At 36.9% G+C, this 21953-nt stretch overlaps 2 protein-coding genes across 2 annotated transcripts; one reads left to right on the top strand and one right to left on the bottom strand.

Moving 5' to 3' along the window:
- Positions 1-6933: 6933 nt before the first annotated feature.
- LOC110754379 (amino-terminal region of chorein) lies at positions 6934-16816 on the top strand. The gene is made up of 20 exons (XM_021955436.2): positions 6934-7421; positions 7507-7595; positions 7898-8004; positions 8106-8160; positions 8423-8511; positions 8984-9050; positions 9140-9202; positions 9472-9642; positions 9778-9871; positions 9960-10039; positions 10155-10230; positions 10354-10397; positions 11619-11686; positions 11941-12026; positions 12150-12307; positions 12437-13766; positions 13914-14197; positions 15468-15674; positions 15750-15906; positions 16223-16816. Exons 1-20 carry the CDS (start codon positions 7310-7312, stop codon positions 16525-16527), a joined length of 3642 nt encoding a protein of 1213 aa, XP_021811128.1. The 5' UTR covers positions 6934-7309; the 3' UTR covers positions 16528-16816.
- A 761-nt stretch (positions 16817-17577) lies between these two features.
- FIE (Transducin/WD40 repeat-like superfamily protein) lies at positions 17578-21953 on the bottom strand. Its single transcript, XM_021955452.2, has 13 exons — positions 21705-21953; positions 21017-21082; positions 20748-20870; positions 20444-20524; positions 20269-20361; positions 20042-20117; positions 19546-19625; positions 19397-19468; positions 18906-18965; positions 18333-18429; positions 18151-18214; positions 17997-18056; positions 17578-17873 (listed from the first exon to the last, which is right to left on the bottom strand). The coding sequence occupies exons 1-13, from the start codon at positions 21882-21884 to the stop codon at positions 17810-17812; spliced, it is 1116 nt and encodes a 371-aa protein (XP_021811144.1). The 5' UTR covers positions 21885-21953; the 3' UTR covers positions 17578-17809.

The following is a 21953-nucleotide window of genomic DNA, read 5'->3' as shown; positions in this document are numbered from 1 at the left end:
ATCTTGGCTTTTGCAAAACTTAACTCGTGATCTCCTCGCTTACGTTTACCTGGTCTCTCCAAGGCCTCCAGCTGTTCTTGCATGTCTCTAGAGTAAATAGCTACCATCTTTGATAACTATTTATTCTCCTCCTGCAATGTTTCAATATGGTTACGATAATTGTTTATTCTCCTCTTGCAATGCTTTAATCTGGTTACGCGTCTCCTCAAACGACCATTTCCTTCTCTTTCTCAAGTATTCTTATAACCCTCTAGCAATCTTCGACCAAACTTTGTTGTGTTTGCAATTGGGCTCTCAGCACTTGCACTTCATGGGATTTCACAATTTGGCGATGACCCACACTTGCGAATGACTTCGCACTTTGCACGCTCAATGTCATGGCATCGCTCACTACCCGGTTATTTTCTCTTGTTCCCAGCACACACACATCCCTTAGAGTCACTAAACTTCTCGCAACTTCAATGACGACATTGTTGTCTAGGAGTATTGAGTCGTTTATTGTAATCGGTCCTCTTGAGGAACCAAAGTAGGGCATCCACACTGGTGCAGCCCCTTGCCCCCATGTCTGAGTTGGCGGAGCTAAGTTCAGATCTAGAGAAAATTTGGAAGGAATACGCCATTTTATTATGATTTTTTTTTCTTCTTTCTTTTTTCTCTTCTACGTGGTTGTAATTTTGAGTTTTCCCTTCATTTCCTTTTATAGACGTCCATTATGACGAACCCTAGCCATTGCAGCATTCTACACATTTCTAATTTTCGCACATCCTTCTGGCATTCCACCCGTTCCCCAATTGAATTAATCACAACATGACCTTTTTGGAGGAACTCGTCTAGAAAAGTTGTCATGACTTTCCACGACACCAATAATTCCCGCTTGGGGATTTGCGGGGGCCTCTATGTGTCGACATGTCTCTTTTGCTCTATTTGCCCGTGACTTACAAGGAGACGAGACACTAGGACCCACGTTTCATTTTCAGAAATCCCACTATTCCAACTTTGTCTTCTAGACACCGAATCAAATTTAAAATATGGGCACAACAACGCATATGAAATAATTTTTTTTTGTTCTTTCTTTTTTTCACTTAACATGTAGCACCATAGTATTTTTATTCTTTCTTATTTTTTTAATGATTGGGTTAGGCCTAGATGGGCTTTTTCGGGCTGAGCCAAGGGCGGGCCGGAGGTTTCAAAATCGAAGCCCAAGCCCTACCCAACCTTAGAATTGGCCAGGCTGAGTGGGCCTAACCATTGATTTGGGCCGGGCTTTGGCCCATCGAGCCTCAGGCTACCTACTTCGGCCAGCAGGCTGCGGGCCAAATAATGACACTTATCGAAAAGAGTACTGCTATTTTCACCCCCTGTCTTATTTCCCCACCCACCTTAGGAATGGTAACGGGCTGATTCAGAGCCAAGTATGATAATACCATTCCCATTCCAACTCCCCATCCCCGCCCCTGTGCCCGCTCCTATCCCCGTCCTTGGGGGTTGTCTCCCTAACCCACCCCGAATCCCCGATTTTTATTATTTTTTTAAAAAAATTATCTTACATTACATAACACTTAAATTTCATTTTAGGTTATCATTACAATCAAAACAATATTGGGCATAGTAGCAAAAACTTAAAAACACTGCAGCAACCAACAAAAAGAAAGATGGAAAAACACAGCATTGTAGCACATTAAAACCAATACAAATGGAAAAGATGAAGAAAAAAAAAATTGAACAACACTGTAGCACTTAGGGGTGGGCATCTCGTTCGAAAAATCCGCATACCAACCATACACTACCAAATAAAGAAATATTAGGGACATCCTATTAGGGGTAGAAAATATGATACACCCCTATTAATTGTTAATTAGGGGCGGAAAACCGATAGGCGCAGTATTAATGGGGTGGATAAACATGCCCCCATTAAATAGGCGCATTAAGAAGGGAAAATTTGTGCCAAATTTTTTGGCAAGTGTAACTTAAAATAAAGAGAGAAGCAAAACAAGCACCCCTATTTGAAGTAATAAAGGCAAATGTAATCACCCATAACTTTTTTTCTCGTAGTGATATTGTACCGACTATTTGGTTTCGTTTGGTTAAATTATTATTATTTTAGTTAAAAGATTGGGTAACAATATCCCTAACCCAACAGAAATCCATACCGAACCGATATATAGTGTAACTTTCACTATAACATTTATCTCTATGTTAAGTGTTAAGCATTATAGTTTACCTTCTTGTTTTCTTCCTCTTTTCAGGCCTATGAATATAGCCATTGGCATTGCTACTACCACAAGAATAGAAAATCCACCAGTTGATGCTATTATTGGAATGACTAGATTTTTCTTCTTCTTCTCCATCTTTTTGCATGAAGTTAATGCATATAGGTCTGCATCTTCTCCCACACCAGCATCAAGAAGGTTGATCATGAATAATCAGTCTTGGAAATTGGAATTGTAGCCATCCCCAGTATAATAGTCAAAGTGGTATGAATAGGCCTAGGCTAGCAACTCCTACAAATTTTAATACTTCTTTGCAACAAAAAAACTCCCACATCAGTTTCACCTTCATTTTTCATCCTCTATAAAAAGCTTCATCCTACCATATTGTTCTACAAGCTTGAATGAATATTTTTTTCTTGGGCTTGAGTTGGAGTTTTTCAACTAGCATTAGTAATAAATATTTTTAGTCTCAAGAGCTTTTGTTAAATGGTACTACCGGCCTACCAAACCAATCTGAACCGTACACGTGATTAACCGATCGAAATGGTTAAAGATTCTGTTGAAGAATATAAGTCCCACATAGGAAACTTAACTAAATGAATATAGTATATAATGAATGGGACCACTCCTAATAACACCGAGGCTTTTTGTGATAAAACTCCACACCTACTGGGCTTTGTAGGTGGTTAAGTTGGGGACAATATTGGTGTTACTAGTAGTGGGCCGATGGCCCGCCTCTTTGAAATTTAACATGATATCAGAGCAGATTCATTGACTAGGCCTGAAATATTGGGCCTTTACCCTTACCCCAAGGTCTAAAATATCGATGGTATCAGAAATATCGGTAGTCCAAAAACACGGAAATTTCGATGGAAATATCAGGATATTATCGATATCGATAAAAATTGAATAAAAACCACATAAATTTTAAGAAAAACTTGGAAATTTTTATTGAAACTTTGGAGGATATTTATTTAGTCAATTATCTATTAGTTTATCACAAAAAATTGGAAGGAAATGCATTGCATGATGAGTTTAACTTATTTAAGTTGATTATATAGCGAGTTGACAAACATTGTGAGTGTAGAAAATATGTAGTAATTAAGGAAAGAAGATTAAACACTCCATAATCATTCATATATAATGATTTACTACAATATTTTACACTTTATACATTGCATGGTAAGATACATGAGTGACTTAGTACCACATAGAGTTCCTATGAGGTTCAAATTTTTCACTATCTTCATCATCTCTATGTGTAGAGTAAGTGTATTGTGAAGAGTAGTCATCAAATGATAAATCCCCAAAATAGTTTTGCATGTAATTATTAACATGCCACCTATATGGATCCGAGATTGGTTGACGTTGTCCATAAGGAAAATCATTTGAAGATTGGGTCTCAGATTCTTTCCATAAGCCGCTCGATTCTATCCCAAAAGGAAAAGTCAAAGACTCACATTCTCATGTGAAAATCTAATTCTTTTTTTGGTTGCAAGGAAACAAAACAATATAAATATACATATTTTAGCATATTATCACAAAAATATAAGCAACATAGTGGTTAAGGCGTTGGAGGAGTGAAATGGTAGGAGTTTGAATCCCCTTTGCGTGTGTGCTTTGTGTTTTTTTTTTCTTCATTTTTTCCATTACATCGATATTTTCGATATTATAGTGATATTTTGACAAAATATTGCTAAAGTGTGAGCGAAATTATCGACATTGATATTTTCCGATATTATCGATATTTATATGATATGTGTATGGATACATTTCAAAATACCCGTGACTCAAAAAAAATGATAATATCCTTGATATTTCGTCGATATTATCGATATTTTAGATTATGCCCCTTACCCAATATGTGGTGTTCACAAGTTGGGCTTGAATGTTTACCCTTACCCCTTACCTAATACATGGTGTTCACATATTGGGCTTGAATTTTTGACTCCGTTGTGGACTTGGCTTCATTTGTGGCTCACCATGTGGTGGTCTCACATAAGGGGCATGTTGAAGAATATAAATGTCACATAGGAAACTTGACTAAATTAGATACAATATATAATGAATGACACCACTCCTAATAACATCATGACCTTTTGTGATAAAACCCCACACCTACTGAGGTTTGTAGGTGGTTAAGTTGAAGACAATATTGGTGTTATAATGACCCATCTACCGTTCCAAACTGATCCATGCCAAGGCCTAGTAGCACTGTAAAATCGATCTATGCTCAGGCCTAATAGCTTCATCAAATAATATGAGGGGGAAGGTTTATAATGACTAATACGACATAGAAAACACATTTTTTTTTATAAAAAAAAAAAAAAACACTTTCTATGTCTTTAGCTTTTTTCGTCAACATGGAAAATAAGGAATAGTTTATTGAATATGTCATTAGATATTAACATCCAATAATTTTGTACGTAACGACCAAGCAAAGGCCTATAATTTTCATATAAAAATGATTGTATAAAATTGTCATTTGGGTAACTTTTTGCTTGTTATATTATATTATATTATATATTTATTAAGTAAAAATATATAATATATCATTTATTGGGCTGAGTTTGGGGATGAGGATAACAATACCATCCCTGGTCCGTTCTCAATCGGGGATTTTTAAAATTCGGGGATCCCATACCCGCCCTTGATTTTCTCCCAACATCTTCCCCCGTTAGGGCGAGTAATCGACAGGGACCCGACCAGGCGGGTATTTTTGCCATCCATCCCACTCACCTTATAAATTTGAAAAAAAATACAATCCTATCTTTCCACCCATCATTATTCCTAAAATACCCTTTAATTATTAATTCAAGCAAATTATCTTTGCTAATCATTACTAGTTTAGATATAAAGAGGATTATGTTGTGTTTGACGGACTGGATAAATGTTTTAGTATAATATTTTGATTTTCTAGATATTTTAGTTTTTTATTCTCTACCTTGTAGATTCTGAAAATATTTTTGATAAATGTTTTAAAGAGAGTTGAGGTTTTTTCCTTAAGGCTCATTTTACAAAGAGGTAAATTTGTCTTTAAAATTTTGAAGATAAGGTGGGTGAATAAAAAGGATAGGGGTTTAAAATAGCAACAATCTATCGGAAAAACTACTTCATTTTAAAGGAACAAATACGTAAACCAATTGTCTACTAAATTACAAATGACTATAAAAAAAAATGAAACAAGTTTCATGTTCAACAAAAAATTCTTTATAATAAGGATAAAAGTAATAGAAAAAAGAAGAAGCTTATTCACACTTACTTGAGGTTATAAAGAAAACTACAAGGAGATGGGGGGTTCGAACTTGAGACCCTTGATCTGCAAATCAATGTTCTTTTTCACCGAATTATACATCGTTGATGATATATTATATTATTAAATTGGAAATAAGCATCACCTGATTCTACTTAATCAATAGACAATAGTATATAGATTAACAATCTGTCTATATAGTATATATGTCAGACCAGCTCACAAGAATTATGAATTTATAGATGTTTATTTTTTTATCAAGCAAATGAGGTGTGTATAATGTTTGATTTAAGTTTGCCTCCAATACCAAAAAGATAATAAAGGAGAAAAATGAGAACCTATAAAGCAAGGGCACATAGAAAAAACATTATTTCTCTTCAATTCGTGGAGATCTGAACGTTTGTGTGTGCGGCTATTGCTTTGCAACCCATCCAAATCAAGCCCTACAATTAGGGCTTAATTATCTTGATCCAGCTAATCATATACCAGTCCACTTGCAAAGTATTATTAAATAATTACGTAAAGTAGTTTGCAAAGCAACGCAGGAAGCAAACAACCAACTCATCCTTCCTAGGCAAAGTCGAGGAAAGCAGCCAACCACAAGAATTTCCTCTCTCTCTCTCTCTCTCTCTCTCAAACAAAGCATATGGTATATTGTGGTGGGTCCAATTAATATATAAATTCTACTTTCTATATACCTATAGAATTAATCACAAGAAAGAGGTACTAACCATTACCAATTGGTATACTTCCATACTCCTTTTATTTTAGCTCTACTTCCATCTTCTTCTTTTACACGTTTTGAACTCAAAAATTCATATATATGCTAACTACATACTTAATCCTACCAAAGGGTGGAGCTATGAATGTTATAAAAGAGGTGCTATAGTTTCTTTACGGTTAAGGAGCTGCTTTGGTGGAGTGGACTAATTTCTACTAGATATGTTCAACTTCATAAAATTAGCACTAAATTCCTATTTTTGTAAATATTTACGCTCAGCTAAAGGTAAGTAGCATCGCATGCCTTCTCATTATTTTATATCTAGGGTTTTCCCTTAAAAAGAAAGTCTAGGTTTTTTTTCTTCCTTTCATCGAGTATTTCTTAGAAGTTGAGCTCATTATTTTTACATCTAAATCATCATATAATCATTGAAATATGACGTAAAATGCTTTACCAAAGATAAAATATGTCTTTTGTCGTAATATCTTTGTTTCTTTAATTTTTACTTATCCAAATTAGAAAGTAAGAAGAGAAAAAACTCACATACACGAAATTTTTATTTTTCTGATCCGAACACACACGGTACGGTACCTTAAACTAATCTAACACAAAAAAATACTGTAATAAATACAAACATATGCAACGCGTGACATGTAAATAGTTAGAAAAGGTAAATGAAAATCGCACCCAAACTCCCACTTGCCCCAAAGCTTGGAAATCGCTTTTTCCCAAGCACGAAAGCCACGCCGACAAATCCACTGTTCTCCATGCTCTTCTGAATTTCTGACACACCCAAACAACCCCCCCAGATCCAATGCACACCAATCCAACCCCTCACGTGCCACTCATACGGTCCCGTCCCCCTCGCACGTGCCGACCATCCCCGCCTTTTTCTCTCACCCCACTGTCCTCAGATTCCCACCTGCAACAAGACCACCCCAAAAGGGAAAGAAACCCCAAATGCATGCATGCTCACACCGCCAACCACAGCCCCCGATCCGAACCCGATTAGGGTTTTCTGCACTTCGCGTCGCGTAGATCCACAGAGCTCCGAAAGCTCCATTATCAACTGCTCCGAATTCTCGAGGAGGTTGTAGAAATTTCTGGAAGGTTTGCCTCTCAGCAATGGAGTCCATAATGGCTCTGGCTCTGGAGTACACTCTCAAGTACTGGTTGAAGTCCTTCTCCAGAGACCAGTTCAAGTTGCAGGGACGGACCGCGCAGCTTTCTAATTTGGGTAAATTCGGCGATTCGTTTGCTTGGTTTTGTGATCAATTCGATCTGATTAGGGTTCGTTTTGAGTTTGCTTCTGAATTTGACAGACATAAACGGCGATGCTGTGCATTCGAGCATGGGATTGCCTCCGGCACTGAATGTAGCCACGGCCAAAGTCGGAAAACTGGAGATAGTGGTTGGTGACTGTTAATTCTGCATTCATTTATCGTGTGTTCGATATACTTCAATTGGTTTTGATTGATGTAAAGTGTCCGGCTGAAAGTTTGAAGGAAAATGAATTAGAGGAAATGAGAAGTTACAAAAGTCCCAAAATTGGTTGAGTATATCATTACACAATATGTGATTCTCTAGTTAGAGCTTGGTAGATGTATATTCCAGATGGGTTCGTTTATATGCATTGAGTGGCTTTTGTTTTTTTCCCCAATTCATGTATGGATATATAATTAATTAAATGATTTTGCTTTGTGTGATTTATAGCTCCCATCTGTGAGTAATGTACAAATAGAGCCGATTGTTGTGCAAATTGATAGGCTTGATTTGGTTTTAGAAGAGAAATCAGATATGGATGCAAGCAGCCCAAGAAGGTAAAGCCTAATTACATATCTTTCTTGATCTAACATTTCCATATTGAAAAAAGTTTTGTACTGCAGTCATAGATTTATTGAGCACTAAGTTTCACATGCAGTTCACCGTCATCCTCTAGCTCTGCGAAGGGTAGCGGTTATGGATTTGCTGATAAGGTAAGGTTCAATCAACGCAGTGAATGTATGTGTTACAGTGCACATAATGATAATATTGTCATTCTTTCAAACTAATGGAACTGGGAATCTCAATAAGAATTAAAATATTAGGGAATGTCATGCTTCTTGTAATTCAGGCATGCAAAGTTTTATGCAAGCTTCCCTACTGACAACTGTTTTCTTAAATTTTTGTTTTGAAGCATGCACATAGATTTGAACATTTATTCTGAAAGTTGCATTATTGACCTTTGTAAATTCCCAGATTGCAGATGGTATGACTGTGGAGATTCTCACAGTTAATCTTCTACTTGAAACTCGTGGGGGTGGTCGATGCCAAGGAGGGGCGAGTTGGTAATTTCCAAAGGCCCAGTTTTGTAGTTATATATTTATTTATTTATTTATACAGATGTGCTCTTATCCTACATGAATTGACCTTTTAAGAATTTGTGAAGTCATATTTTACCTTAAGCAATAATGATTTTCTTATTTATGGATCCCTTTGTAGGAATGTAGATTGTGATTAAAAACTTTTGGGCTCCAAACAAGGAATTGATTTTTTATACCTCAGCTTGATCAACAAGAAGAAAATCTTTTACCCATGAAATTTTTGGGATGGCTCTATTTTAGGGGTTCAGGGCTGTTTGGATGATGGTTTTAGATAGAAAAAACTGTAGGATTGATGAGTTCAAGTTTTAGGGCAAAAACAGTATGGAGACGCACTGTAGGCTTTTTTTGACATTTGAAATATGAAGTTGTATGGGTTAGTGCTTATAAAGCTCATACTTCTCTCATTTTTTGTTTTATTTTTTTATGCTTAACCCAGGGCATCACCTCTGGCCTCTATCACTATACGCAACCTTTTGCTGTATACTACTAATGAAAATTGGCAGGTAATGTGTTGGTTAAGCTCATATGAAAATTTTCTTTGGACCACTTTCATCCGTTCACCGGCTTATTTGAATAACATGTCCTGTAACAGGTTGTAAATCTTAAGGAAGCACGAGAGTTCTCCAGTGACAAAAAGTTCATTTATTTGTTCAAAGTAATGTGCTAATCTTTGTGCATCAGATCCGTATTTCCTTCTATCTCTATTTTCCATTTGTGGGGGTGGGGTGAGGGGCTAAGCGGTGCCTACTTTCCTTTCTTGAACTGCTCTAAATTCTAATTATATTTTGCACATCTCTTGCTCTTACTTCAAGTGTGTATGCCGCCGTGTTTGCAAGTGTGTGTTCCAATATTCTCTGACTACAGGTGTTAGGCTTCCCAAGTTTAACTTAGTTATTAAACGATGATAAATTCTTTTCTTACCAGAAACTTGAGTGGGAGTCTTTGTCTATCGATCTCCTGCCTCACCCTGATATGTTCATGGATGCTAATATAGCACGTACTGAGGATGGAGGAAACCAGCGAGATGATGATGGTGCAAAGCGAGTTTTCTTTGGTGGGGAGCGTTTTATAGAAGGAATTTCAGGAGAAGCTTATGTAATGTTGATATACACTTTTTAGTTAATTCTTGATGGATTTGTTTTACTCCATATATCAGTGTGAATCTAGGGAGCTTCTAGAGTTTTATGGGCTGTGTTACTGCATCTTTCTTGACTTTGTGACTTTAACCAGATCACAGTGCAAAGGACTGAATTGAACAGTCCACTTGGGCTTGAGGTTCAGATCCATATCACAGAGGCCATTTGTCCTGCAATAAGTGAACCAGGTAACAAGTGAAATTATTTGTTTCACTGGTTTCTATAAATATATGGTATATGTATAGCTTGGTGCTAATATATAATCACATGGTGCAGGCCTACGTGCTCTTCTCCGCTTTATGACAGGATTGTATGTCTGCCTGAATAGGGGAGATGTAGATTCAAACACTCAGCAGGTTTGCTGTTACCTTTACTTCATTCTCATCCTATTTTCTAGCTAATCTATTATGATTCTCCTTTTCTTCTTCTGTCTCTCTCTCTCTCTCTACATCTCTCATGAAATTTTTGCAGCGATCCACAGAAGCAGCAGGACGTTCTATAGTCTCAATTGTTGTGGACCACATATTTCTCTGCATTAAAGATGCTGGTTTGTGATTTTCCTTTACAAGTGCTATAGGGATTCGATACTTTTGTACAGCAAGATAAAAAGATGTATGTTATTACAAATGTTAATTTTAAGCATTCTCAGAAGTCTTGGGTATACTTGCAGAGTTCCAGCTCGAACTTTTGATGCAATCACTCTTCTTCTCACGGGTACTGTTCTATGACTCTTACTTATTAAATTAAAATTTTCATTGCCATTGTCTTAGTATGCTATAACTCTTGGATTTACTATTTTTAAAAATAATATTCAGTCTATGGAATGCTTATACATCAAGGAGTGTCCTATGTATATTATACTTCACAATTTTGTAGAGAGCCTCAATTGAGTTATCCTCAAATAAAATTTGAGGGACACCTGATGTAGTACAGCCCATAGGTGTTAGATTAAGCACTTAAACAATAGAACACAGAAGAATATAAGAGACCGAGGAGACGAAAATATAGATTGAAAAGACGTAAGAAAGGGCAGAACAGTAGAACAAGAAGAATATCGGAGGTCGAGGAGACGAAAATATAGATCAAAGGGACGAAAGAAAGGAATGAAATCAGAGAACCGAGAAGGAAGGACAGAAATCACATAGTTTTAAGAGAAGGTTTACTCAATATCCAAATCTGAATTTTAAAGAACTACATGGGGTTATTTATAGCAAACTAAAACCTAGACATAATAGGATAAAAATCCCTTGCTTAAACAGAAATCCTAACCCAAATAAAATAGGAAACTTAAAATTAGAAATCTGGAAATCTGGAAACGTAGAAATCCTACTAGAATTTGAAAAACTAGAGAATCTAGGAAACTAACAAATATATTTAGGTCCTACGTGTCCTGCATCAATAGCCCTATAAGGCCCATTCCACTTTGTATTTCAATGATCTGAACAGTTTATTTTTCAAGTCATCATCCATAGATACTCTTTGCAAAAAATCGCTGAAATCGGAGAACATTTTACTGTAAATTTGAAGATAGTCAATGTAGTGTTTTCTTGGAAACACTGTTCATCATTTTTCATTTAGATGTCTTAAATGGTTTATGATTTGCCCAATATTTTTTATGGATGATCCATGGATGAAGACTTGAAAAATAGATAGTTTGGATCGTTGAAATAGAATGCGGAATGGGCCCCACAAGGTGTCCCTCAAATATCCATCAATAGGAGGGGACTCCACACATTTGTCCCACTTTATGATTAAAAATATTTGGCATTTGAAATCTGTGCAATATATTAACATAGAGCCATCAGACCCCTTCGATCTCATTGGTGAAAATACAAATTATAGGTTTTATGCATACACATGTACTGTTTTTGCAGTGCCATGTCTGTCTAACTCCTTTGGGAATCTAAGATCTTATATGGGGATCCACTTTTGCAGGCTAGTGTTTCAGATGGAGAAATTGACAACAACTTGTCAAGGGTTATGATTGGTGGACTGTTTTTAAGGTAAGCTTTGTTCATTTATAATGTTTCAAGAGTTTTAGTGCTAGTAAATATGTTTTGTCATCGACATTCTCCTGGAGCTCAGTTTGGAATTGAGTAAGGTCTAGTACATGTGACTGTAGTCCTAATGTGTTTCTATTTGTTGTTGAAGCCAATAAATTTTGGATGATATATGTGGCATATGACTTCACCTTTCAATTTGATATGTGCTCAGTCATATGACTAAATCATAATTTATGCTGGTGGCTGGAATGTAGGGATACCTATTCACGACCTCCATGCACCTTAGTTCAACCATCTATGCGAGCAGTTTCTGAAGAACCTTTGCATGTTCCTAATTTTGGTATGGGCTAAATTTATTATGTACAATGGAGAGAAGGGCATTTAATGCAGTGGCTGTGTTTAGGTTTTGGGTAGCTATAGTTTGAAGCTATTCTCTATCGTTTTTGTCTTTTTGTTTGGACAGGTAAAAACTTTTCCCCTCCCATATATCCTTTGGGAGATCAGGAGTGGCAGTTAATTAAGGGTGTTCCTTTTTTATGCCTCCATTCTCTTCAGATCAAGCCCTCCCCAGTCCCTCCATTTTTTGCTTCGCAAACTGTAATTAATTGTCAGCCCCTCATGGTATGTATTGGTTATTCCAAAGTATGAATGCTTATATCAATATTTTTTTTTTTTGTTTCCCTCTTCTTATTTTTTGTTCTTTTGTGAATCATCACGTATAATTTTTCATCTTTTTTGTTTTGATTCCAGATTGATCTCCAGGAAGGATCCTGTTTGAGGATCTGTTCCTTCCTGGCTGATGGAATTGTAGTCAATCCTGGTGCTGTTTTAGCAGATTTCTCCGTAAATTCCTTGATTTTCAACCTCAAGGAGTTAGATGTGGCTGTTCCTTTGGACATAGACAGTAACCCTGCTAACAAAAGGGGCAGTATCAACCAGAGTGCCTTTTCTGGGGCAAGGCTTCATATTGAGAACTTGTTCTTTTCGGAGTCACCGTCACTAAAACTAAGGTTATTGAATCTGGAGAAGGATCCTGCTTGCTTCTGTCTCTGGGAAGGTCAACCGTTTGATGCTAGCCAGAAGAAATGGACTACTAGAGCATCACACCTTAGTTTGTCACTAGAAACATGTACTAAGTCAGCTGGACTTCAGAGTTCTCTTGATCAGAATTCAGGCTTGTGGAGATGTGTTGAGCTGAAAGATGCTTGTGTTGAAGTAGCTATGGTAACTGCTGATGGGAGCCCTTTAACAAATGTTCCTCCCCCTGGTGGTATTGTCAGGGTTGGGGTAGTTTGTCAAAACTATCTCTCTAACACTTCTGTTGAACAGTTATTTTTTGTTTTGGATCTTTATGCTTACTTTGGCAGAGTTAGTGAAAAGATTGTCCTCGTTGGAAAAAATACTGGACAAAAGAAAAATAGGGATCATTCTAGTGACGGAAAGCTGATTGACAAGGTTCCCAATGATACAGCAGTAAGTTTAGCAGTGAAAGACCTTCAAATTAGATTTCTGGAATCATCTTCCATGAATAGCCAAGGAATGCCTCTAGTTCAGTTTATCGGGGATAATCTCTTCATAAAAGTTACTCACAGAACTCTTGGTGGTGCAATTGCTGTTTCATCCACTATACGTTGGGATAGTGTTGAGGTGGACTGTGTAGACACTGAGAGAAACTTGGTTGTTGAGAATGACACAGTTTTAACTTCTATTGAAAATGATCTTTCAACAAGTGGAAATGGGTACCCTGAACTAAGACCTGTATTTTGGATAGATAACCAAAGAAAACATCAATCAAATGGAAAAGTTTTTGTAGATCCGTTTCTGGACATAAGCATGGTACATGTAATTCCTTTAAATGAACGAGATGTAGAGTGTCATAGTTTGAATGTGTCAGCGTGTATCTCTGGTGTTCGCCTAGGTGGGGGAATGAACTATGCTGAATCCCTGCTGCATCGCTTTGGAATACTTGGCCCTGATGGTGGTCCTGGAAAGGGGCTTTCTAAAGAGTTAGAAAAATTACGAGCAGGACCACTGTCAAAACTTTTCAAACCATCGCCACTCATTGCTGATTTGAAAGAGGGTATGTGACAATATGATTTGGATAATCTTGTGTGTTTGATTACCTACAGTCTGTTGTGCTGTTTTTTCCCCTTTTTTTTAAATATATTTCTTACGTCTACTCATTTTATTGTTACTGTAATGGCTCTAATATTCCATTTTCTTCCAGATGGAAGTTCAGGAGATGGGAAAGAAAGTGGGGTTTTGCACTTGGGAAAACCAGATGATGTGGAAGTCTCCATAGAATTGAAAAATTGGTTATTTGCTCTTGAAGGTGAACAGGAGATGGCAGAAAGATGGTGGTTCAATCAGGAGGATGTGGGAAGAGAAGAGAGATGTTGGCACACAACATTTCATAATCTGCATGTGAAAGCGAAAAGCAGTCCCAAGCATATGTTGAATGGTAATGGAAAGTCATACAGGACAGAGAAATATCCTGTGGAATTGGTTACAGTAAGGATATCTCACCCTCATCATTGTCTCTCCCTCTCTTTTTAAGGTTTTAATGTGCTAGTTGAGCTTGAGCCTTTCAAAAGTATGTTTGACGAAACATGCATGCATATTGATTATTGATAGTGAACATTTGTTTTCAAAAGGATCAGCCACGAATAAGGCAGCACCATTGAAACATTTTGTCATTTTGTTTTTGGACATTTCTTGGACATAAAATAGTTTATGGTACCTGGGTGTTATGTTAGGGTATATTGTAAATTTGCAAGGTGCATGCTTTTCTGGGATTATGTCCCTATTATGAGGTTGGTTCACACTTCACACTATGTTACCTGGATCTGGGATCATAACAGAGTAACGCACGAAAGAAAATGAGCATGTGGTTTGCTACCACTTAAGCAATTTGCAGTTTACATTGGTTTAAGATTATCTACATTGCAGTCTACATTAATTTTAAATCTTTAAAACTGTCACCTGTTTTTATCGAGAGACTTCAGACTTCTATGTCACTGTGAGATTAGTATTGCAGTCTACATTGCTTTAAGAAGTCTAATAAGATAGAAAAGGGAGCCTTTGAATATACTTTCTGGAAAAGAAATGGACCATATTCTCTAATGTTTGTATTGTGTTGTTAGATTAGACTGTTTGGTCCACTGTTATTGTAATGTGGTAGTTATCCTAGTGGATTTCTCATCTGCGCAATGTATTAGTTTTTGGTTTAACAAATTTCTGTTTCCTTTTGGAAAAAAGATGTGTATCATATTCTTAAATCGCCTGTCATGATTTCTGTTTGGTAGAGTACTAATGAAGTATGATAGTTCTCGGCTTTACCTTAAGTGGGTCATTATATGAGGGTGAGAAGTTGTCTTGCTCATTCACTCAGAGTACTAAATGGTTGGGATGCAAATTGCAGATATGTAATATAGACCTAACATTTGGTTTTGGTTAGAGGATGATTGAGTCAGTTCTAGGTTGAGCAAGGATATTTTGAGATTTGGGCAAAATGTGCAAAGTACATTCATGTGAAAAGTTCTATGACCTGACAATACTAGAGCATATTCCTTGGTGGAACTTGGCTGGCTCGCGCTGCGCCTGTGCTGCCTTCAATATGTGTTCTGGCACCATAGATATAGTTTGCTTTGTTTATGAATATTATTCGATGAAAATATATGCAACTCATTATGATTCATTTCAATGTAGCGGTTCATGCTCCTTTATTTTAATCATAGAGATATCTAGTTCATGATCTCATACATCTTAATTATGGTTGCAGGTTGGTGTGGAAGGCTTGCAAACTTTAAAGCCCCATGCCCAGAATTGTATTGATGCTGCTGTCTTACCTGTGAATGGGATCAAGGAAACTGCTGACACATCTGCAGGTATAGATCTTGAAGTTCGCATGGTGATATCAGAGGACACGGTTGATCATGAAATGGTGGAATGGGCTGTGGAAAATGTGAAATTCTCTGTTAAGCAACCGGTAATGGGTTTTTTCAAGTTAATAACTGTATCTTCTAGAAAAATGTTCTGCATTATGACACTTTTGTCTCCATAGATTGAGGCGGTTGTGACAAAGGATGAGTTGCAACATCTTACTTTCCTGTGCAAGTCAGAAGTTGAATCAATGGGTCGAATCACTGCTGGAATTCTGCGGCTACTCAAGCTGGAGGGGTCCATTGGCCAGGCTGCAATGGAACAACTAAGCAACCTTGGTATGTTACTAAACTGTTTGTCAGTCGCTGAATACATCTCCTTTAATTCTGATCAGGGTTGTGCTCTTCTTGTTTTCTGAGTCCTGAGATTGCTATGTTAAAATCAAATGACATCTCTTGGCATTTGCACATTGCTTCTAAGCACTAAATGCCTCGAATTACCTGATTCATATGTGGAATTTAGCTGGATTTTCACAATTTTCTTTAGCCAACAAGTTTTATCTGGTATATGTGATTGGGATACTGCTGTAATAATTTTTTCTTCTCAGCCATTTGTGAATTTGGAAATATGGAAATTTATGAAAATGACTTGCAGGTGGAACTGAGGGCATTGACAGGATATTCTCCCCTGGAAAGCTAAGCAGGGGTAGCAGCTTTTGCAGTACTGGGCTCCCTCAATCAAATTTGATTGGTGAAACCCCATCTACAACCGCCACCTTGGAATCAACAGTGGCTTCACTTGAGGAGGCATTTACAGATTCACAGGCCAAGTGTGCCACTCTTCTTGCCGACCTAGGTAATTCAGAATCTTCCGTGCAGCATCTTGCAACTGTAAAACAGCTCACTCTGAAACTTCAGAGTATGCAGAGTTTATTGACGCAATTACGGTCTCACATATAGTTGGCCAATTTGTGCTATTCTTTCTCCCCTGTTATACTTTGGAATGAAAATAGTCCCAATCATATAGCTTACCCATTCTTTTTTGTATATACGGGAGACCAAATTGCTTGGTGAGTGTTTGTACTAATCAGGCAGAGAGAAAATCTATTCATTTGTCTGGTAAATCAATTTTGTATCTAAGGTCCTATGTATTGATCTAAATTTCTAAGGTATGCCGTGTCACATCTCCTGTTAGCTATGATGATGGCCAATTGGCAAATATGATGTGTACTTGATTTCACGTTTACAAGCTTATAGCAGATTAGCATGCAGTTGATAAAATAACTCATGCATATCCCCTAACTTATAAGCCAAGTTCGGCTATTATCTATAAGCTTCTTATAACCATCTGTAGGGGGGATAATTCAACATGACTCGAACTGAACACGAAATTATACTGGATTTGAGTTAATTATTACTTTGCCATTACCTATAATAGAATTGCAGCAAAGGGCTTGTAGCTTAAGTGTTAAGGGCGTTCACCCATGCATCTTTGGTCATCGGTTCGATTCTCCTCCCTAAATATTGCTTGTATTAAAAAATAAGTCTAAACATTGCTTGTATTAAAAAATAATAGACTTGCCCTGTTAGCTTAATTTTTATTTTATGAAGCATCTATAGATGAGAATGTTTGATTTACAAATAAGGCAAATTTGGTCCCAAGTTTCTAGTTCATAATGCGTGTTGCAATCTGGTCTTAATTTTGGTCTAGAAGTACATGTTTGTTGGCCGGGTGCCTGAATTTCTAAATAAGGAATGTAACTGGTTTGCTTTGTAGTTTGCATCATGTTCGTTTTTTCTGTTTTTTCTTTCCTTTTGTTTGAAATGTTACTTCGTAATTTTGTGTCAATACGCCCTTGGCACTAGCAGAATCTCCTCAATCAACGAAGGCTTCACTTCTTCCATAAGAGTACAAACCACGCGAGCCCTCAATGTGCACTGAGAGTTAAACATGACTGGGCTGATACTAAAGCCGAAGTGCGTCACATATTTTATAACATAAAAAGCCTGTAACCGAAAACGATAATATAAAAAGGCACGGCATAAAATGCAAGATTAAATAACATGGTCTAAAATTCTATTAAAGTAGACATGCGATCAACCTCACATAAGTTACACATAACAACTAGGCTGGAGTAAAAGGTTCACCAAAGTCTAGTCATCCGTCCTCTAAATTTCGATCATGAGCCAAGGCGATGAGCATTTTACAAAATTCATGCCAATGTACCCACTTGGATAGGCTTTAAGAATTTTCCATGGCATCCCAGCGCCAAATAGTCCCGTCCTCACAACAGCTGAGAATGGTGCTGCAATATATAATGATACAAAGAGGGTAAATTTTCACATTATCAAAGGTTATGGCATTTACAATGTCATATAAATATATATGTAACAAAAATAATGGCAAATAAACCATGTAGGAGAGTCACCTTCCATCAAAAGACGTGGCAGTTTGTCTAATTGGCGATTTTGATTGAGGATGTATCAACCTGAAAAAGGTGCAAGGCTATGATTACCGACCGGCATATAGACAAAATTTCTTCAGCATGAAGTTAGGGTAAAGAAAAATAAAACCAAACGGACTTTGCAATTAGAACAGGAGGGCTGGATTGTAGTTCCCAAACAAAAATCTTTCCTTCTCTATTCCCTGCTAGACAGAAAACAGTAGAGGCTAAGAAGTCGACATATAGTTGTGCAACAGTTGGAACATCTAAAGTTTACATTTGAAAGTATCAAGAATTATATCAACTGCAGTTTGCATTGACCTATAGCAGCTGCATTGTAGTGGAAATCACAGGAAAACTTGATGAACCAAATATCACACTCCGGAACTGGGTATTTTTGAAGGATGTCAACAGTACCCTAATCAGAAAGCATCCAATAACATTTTAGCCCACCAGAAAGTAGAATCACTGGACTTCTACACAGTCAACCAATATCAGCAGAAATTCATGGAATACACCGTAAAGGATAAGAAAATATAGGGCTTGCTGGTAACTGTTTCGTTTATAATTAGAAAGATAAAGGGAAAAAGAAAGGGACTAAGGACATTGAGTAGCCAGATAACAGAGGGTGAGGAAGAAAAGAGAGAAAATAAATAGAATAGTTTATAGAGTAAGATATAAACACTTTTTAGACTTGTCTTTAGTTTAAAGTATTAGTTTAATAATATTCCACTCATTTCTTCCTCACCTTTCTCACCTCCCTCTCTCTCTCTTACTCTTCTGCTATACATTCTCTCATCTCTTTAAATAAATTTTTTTTAAATGATAAAAACCAAAAAACAAAAAAGTTACCGGCCATTAACATCTAAAACAAGAGGAGCAAGGTATTCTAACCTCCCCAGGAGACTGTTCCTTCATTTTCGGTTCCCACAGCACAATTTCATTGTCAACACTCTGGAAATTCACAACATAATCCATTAATGTAATCATTAGAGAACATATGAAATCCAGCTACAACAGAAATCTAAAAGCAATTCAAGCTACCCATATTTGAAACTTATTTGTTATATGTGGAGAAATTTAGCACACCATGCAAAATAGCTATTAAACTTTATCTTGCTTTTAGATGATCTAATAAGCTATGCAGAGGTTGATACGACCACAAACAGATGAACCAACTTTTCAGGCATTGATATGTCATTCTCATGAACTCATTTGAACCAGCTGATTGTGCTGATTTAAGCTACATCAATTAGAAAAGGTGACATATGATTTGAGATATTAAGATTTTCCATCCTATACAATGTGGCTCTTTTCCATTCCCAAAGCACCTTTAGACTTTTACACTGACAAAAATGAAAATACAGGATGAAATTGTGATTCACCTTTGAGAGGAGAAAATCACCAAGCCACCTATTACAGTCAACGTAATTTGTATGAATGGAGGCTATGAATACCTGAAAGGTTAAAGTAATCTCAGATAAAATGAGAATGAAAACTCTAATCTGTAACACAGAGAACAACAGGTACTCACGGGAAATTGCACATATTTTGTTGGAAATTTTGATGGAAGATCTGTCCAAGTGAAAGATTTTTCTACATAGGTCCAGAACTCTGAAACAAAGCAATATATGAGAAAATAAAGTAAAAATAATATTTGATTACACCTAGTCAACACATGTACAAACTTTCAATCAAGCACTCTGACCCTGAGATGACATTACTTGAAAAGCGCAACATTAGAAGTCATGCATAACCCATTACTTTCTCAATACTAGTAAAACAATGAGGGCTTCTTCTATTTTCTATTATTAATATATATTCTACCTTTTTCAGAGGCATAAGTATACACATGATACTGATTGTCTCCACAACAACTCTGTGTAATCTCAAAGTCCAGTCTATCAGACAGGATATTGTGAATGGCTAAATTTGCGACTATTGTGATCCATGTCACATAGTTACATAACTATGGCGTACCAAACCAAATTATGTAAATTGTCATATGGAGCAGCACCATGAAGTCCTACCTTTCATTGACCAGATCTTAACAGTGTTGTCCATCCCACAACTTGCAATTCGATATATGTCAGAAGGATGAAAGTCCTATAATAATGAGAACAAGGTAAGTATAAACAGCCTATCAAATCATTTTCTTGCATCACAATCTTCACTACAAAACAACGAAACAGTAGATTTCTTTAAAAAAGATTAATTGAAGGGTGGCAGGACATAACTCCTCGTCTAATATGCTTACCACACTCAGGACTTCATTGCGGTGACCACCTGCGCCAGCAAATATCAAAATACATATTCCAGTATGAACATTCCATAGCCGAACTGACTCATCCTGGCAAGTTCTAAGATTACCAATAAAGCAAACAAAAAACAAGATCTTCAAAGAAAAAAAAGGAAAAGGTTATTGTGTTCACTTTGCTTGCTGACACTACAAGTGACGACTTCAATGGCTGAGTCCTGATTTCATTTATTGAATCCCCATGGCCAACAAAACTCTGCACATAGATTAGTATGTTAGGAGGGGAGGAAGAATGTAAAGAAGAAAAAAAAGTCCTCTAGTTTTGTTGCCACTCTGGCAATTTGAAAATTTTCAGAAATTTCAGCTGAAATAGATGTACACCTACATCCTTATTGTATGCTAAGTATAGTAAAAAGCACCCAAGCTACTACAACTGCACCACTATATAGAGTAGGAGCTCGGAACCAGTACTAAGATACCTTGTCTATCTTCTCACTACCACAATCAATGACCCGCATTATACCATTAATTCCTCCAGCCACAAGAAATGGGTTTCCATCAACATTGCATGCCCAGCTCGCAGTGTAAAAAGACTCATCCTTCTGATCTACAAAGCACATGTAAATCACATATCCGCAAAGAAAAGTTTTAAAAATCAGCAAATGAATGCTAAACCATATGATAAGTGACCGACAAGAGAACACTAATCCATTTGAAAAATGGCAGAATGATGGCTGTCTTTACTTACATCTTCATCAATGTAAGACTGCAACACAGCGATCACGCCCCCTTCTAGACATTGGTATACAGTCACCTGACAAAAGAATAAAATAAAAATAAGCAACAATTTACAACAAGTACAAGAAATAGAGGAAAGAGAACCAACCTTGTAATTTGTCTCTCTCAGATAAGATTTTTACGCAAATAATCACTTATGGGAACTAATTCATGTTGTTTATTTGCAAATGAAGCAGTGAACTATAACATTACCAGCTCAGAACAACTATAATTCACCCCTACCACAGCTGCATTGCAATCCAATATTGTAAATATCAAATGTGGTGCCTTTTGCGTTTTTTCCCCCAAACACTAACCTTAATAATCATTTCATTGTATTCCAAGGCCCTAATTTTCGTCTATGTAAACAAATTATTAGGCAAGGCCGAGACCAAAAACCCAGATAGAGCCGAAATCTCTAGTAATCCACTCTATCTAACAAAACCCATTAAAACAAAATATAATAAATAAATAAAAAATAATAACAATCAGCCAAAAAAGCATAAAATCTCTGTTTGGTTCCCGAGAAAAAGAAGGAAAGTCCAGCTTACAATCCCGGCATTGGAGTTCCATTGTAAATTTCTTTTACAAAAAAAGAGTTCTTTTTTGTTGCTTTTAGTTCCTTGTAGGATGAGTTATAGAGGGCAAGAGCAACAAACCCGATTGCCACCGACTGTGGCGAAGACGTTGAAGTAGCGAGAGTCGATGAAGTTGAAAACGATGGCGTATAAGGGCCTCTTGCCCTCTTGGAGCCTGTTAGTGACTCTGTACTCTCTCTTCTTTGAGGGTGCGAGTGAACCCGCCACTGGCTCCGACCCTAAAGCGAACTTCGCCGCCATCTCCACAGCGCAGGATGGCAACAGACCAACCCCTCTTCGCAAACAACGGAAATTAAAGTTTAAACAGGA

This window comes from Prunus avium, chromosome 4 (assembly GCF_965620075.1).
Source record: "Prunus avium chromosome 4, drPruAviu1.hap1.1, whole genome shotgun sequence".
NCBI classification, from domain to species: Eukaryota; Viridiplantae; Streptophyta; class Magnoliopsida; order Rosales; family Rosaceae; genus Prunus; species Prunus avium.
Note: the sequence above shows the minus strand (reverse complement) of the source record. Positions and strands in the feature narration are given on the sequence as shown.

Bases quoted from the DNA above. Each gene is read 5' to 3' on its own strand.
- FIE (XM_021955452.2), bottom strand. From the start codon at position 21,884: ATGGCGGCGAAGTTCGCTTTAGGGTCGGAGCCAGTGGCGGGTTCACTC. The intron at 20,525-20,747 runs GTATCTTAGTAC...ATCTATGTGCAG, and splicing joins GTAGTGAGAAGATAGACAAG to AGTTTTGTTGGCCATGGGGA. The intron at 19,469-19,545 runs GTGAGTACCTGT...TTAACCTTTCAG, and splicing joins CAAAATATGTGCAATTTCCC to GTATTCATAGCCTCCATTCA.
- LOC110754379 (XM_021955436.2), top strand. From the start codon at position 7,310: ATGGAGTCCATAATGGCTCTGGCTCTGGAGTACACTCTCAAGTACTGG. The intron at 9,203-9,471 runs GTAATGTGCTAA...TTTTCTTACCAG, and splicing joins AGTTCATTTATTTGTTCAAA to AAACTTGAGTGGGAGTCTTT. The intron at 10,040-10,154 runs GTTTGCTGTTAC...AAATTTTTGCAG, and splicing joins TAGATTCAAACACTCAGCAG to CGATCCACAGAAGCAGCAGG.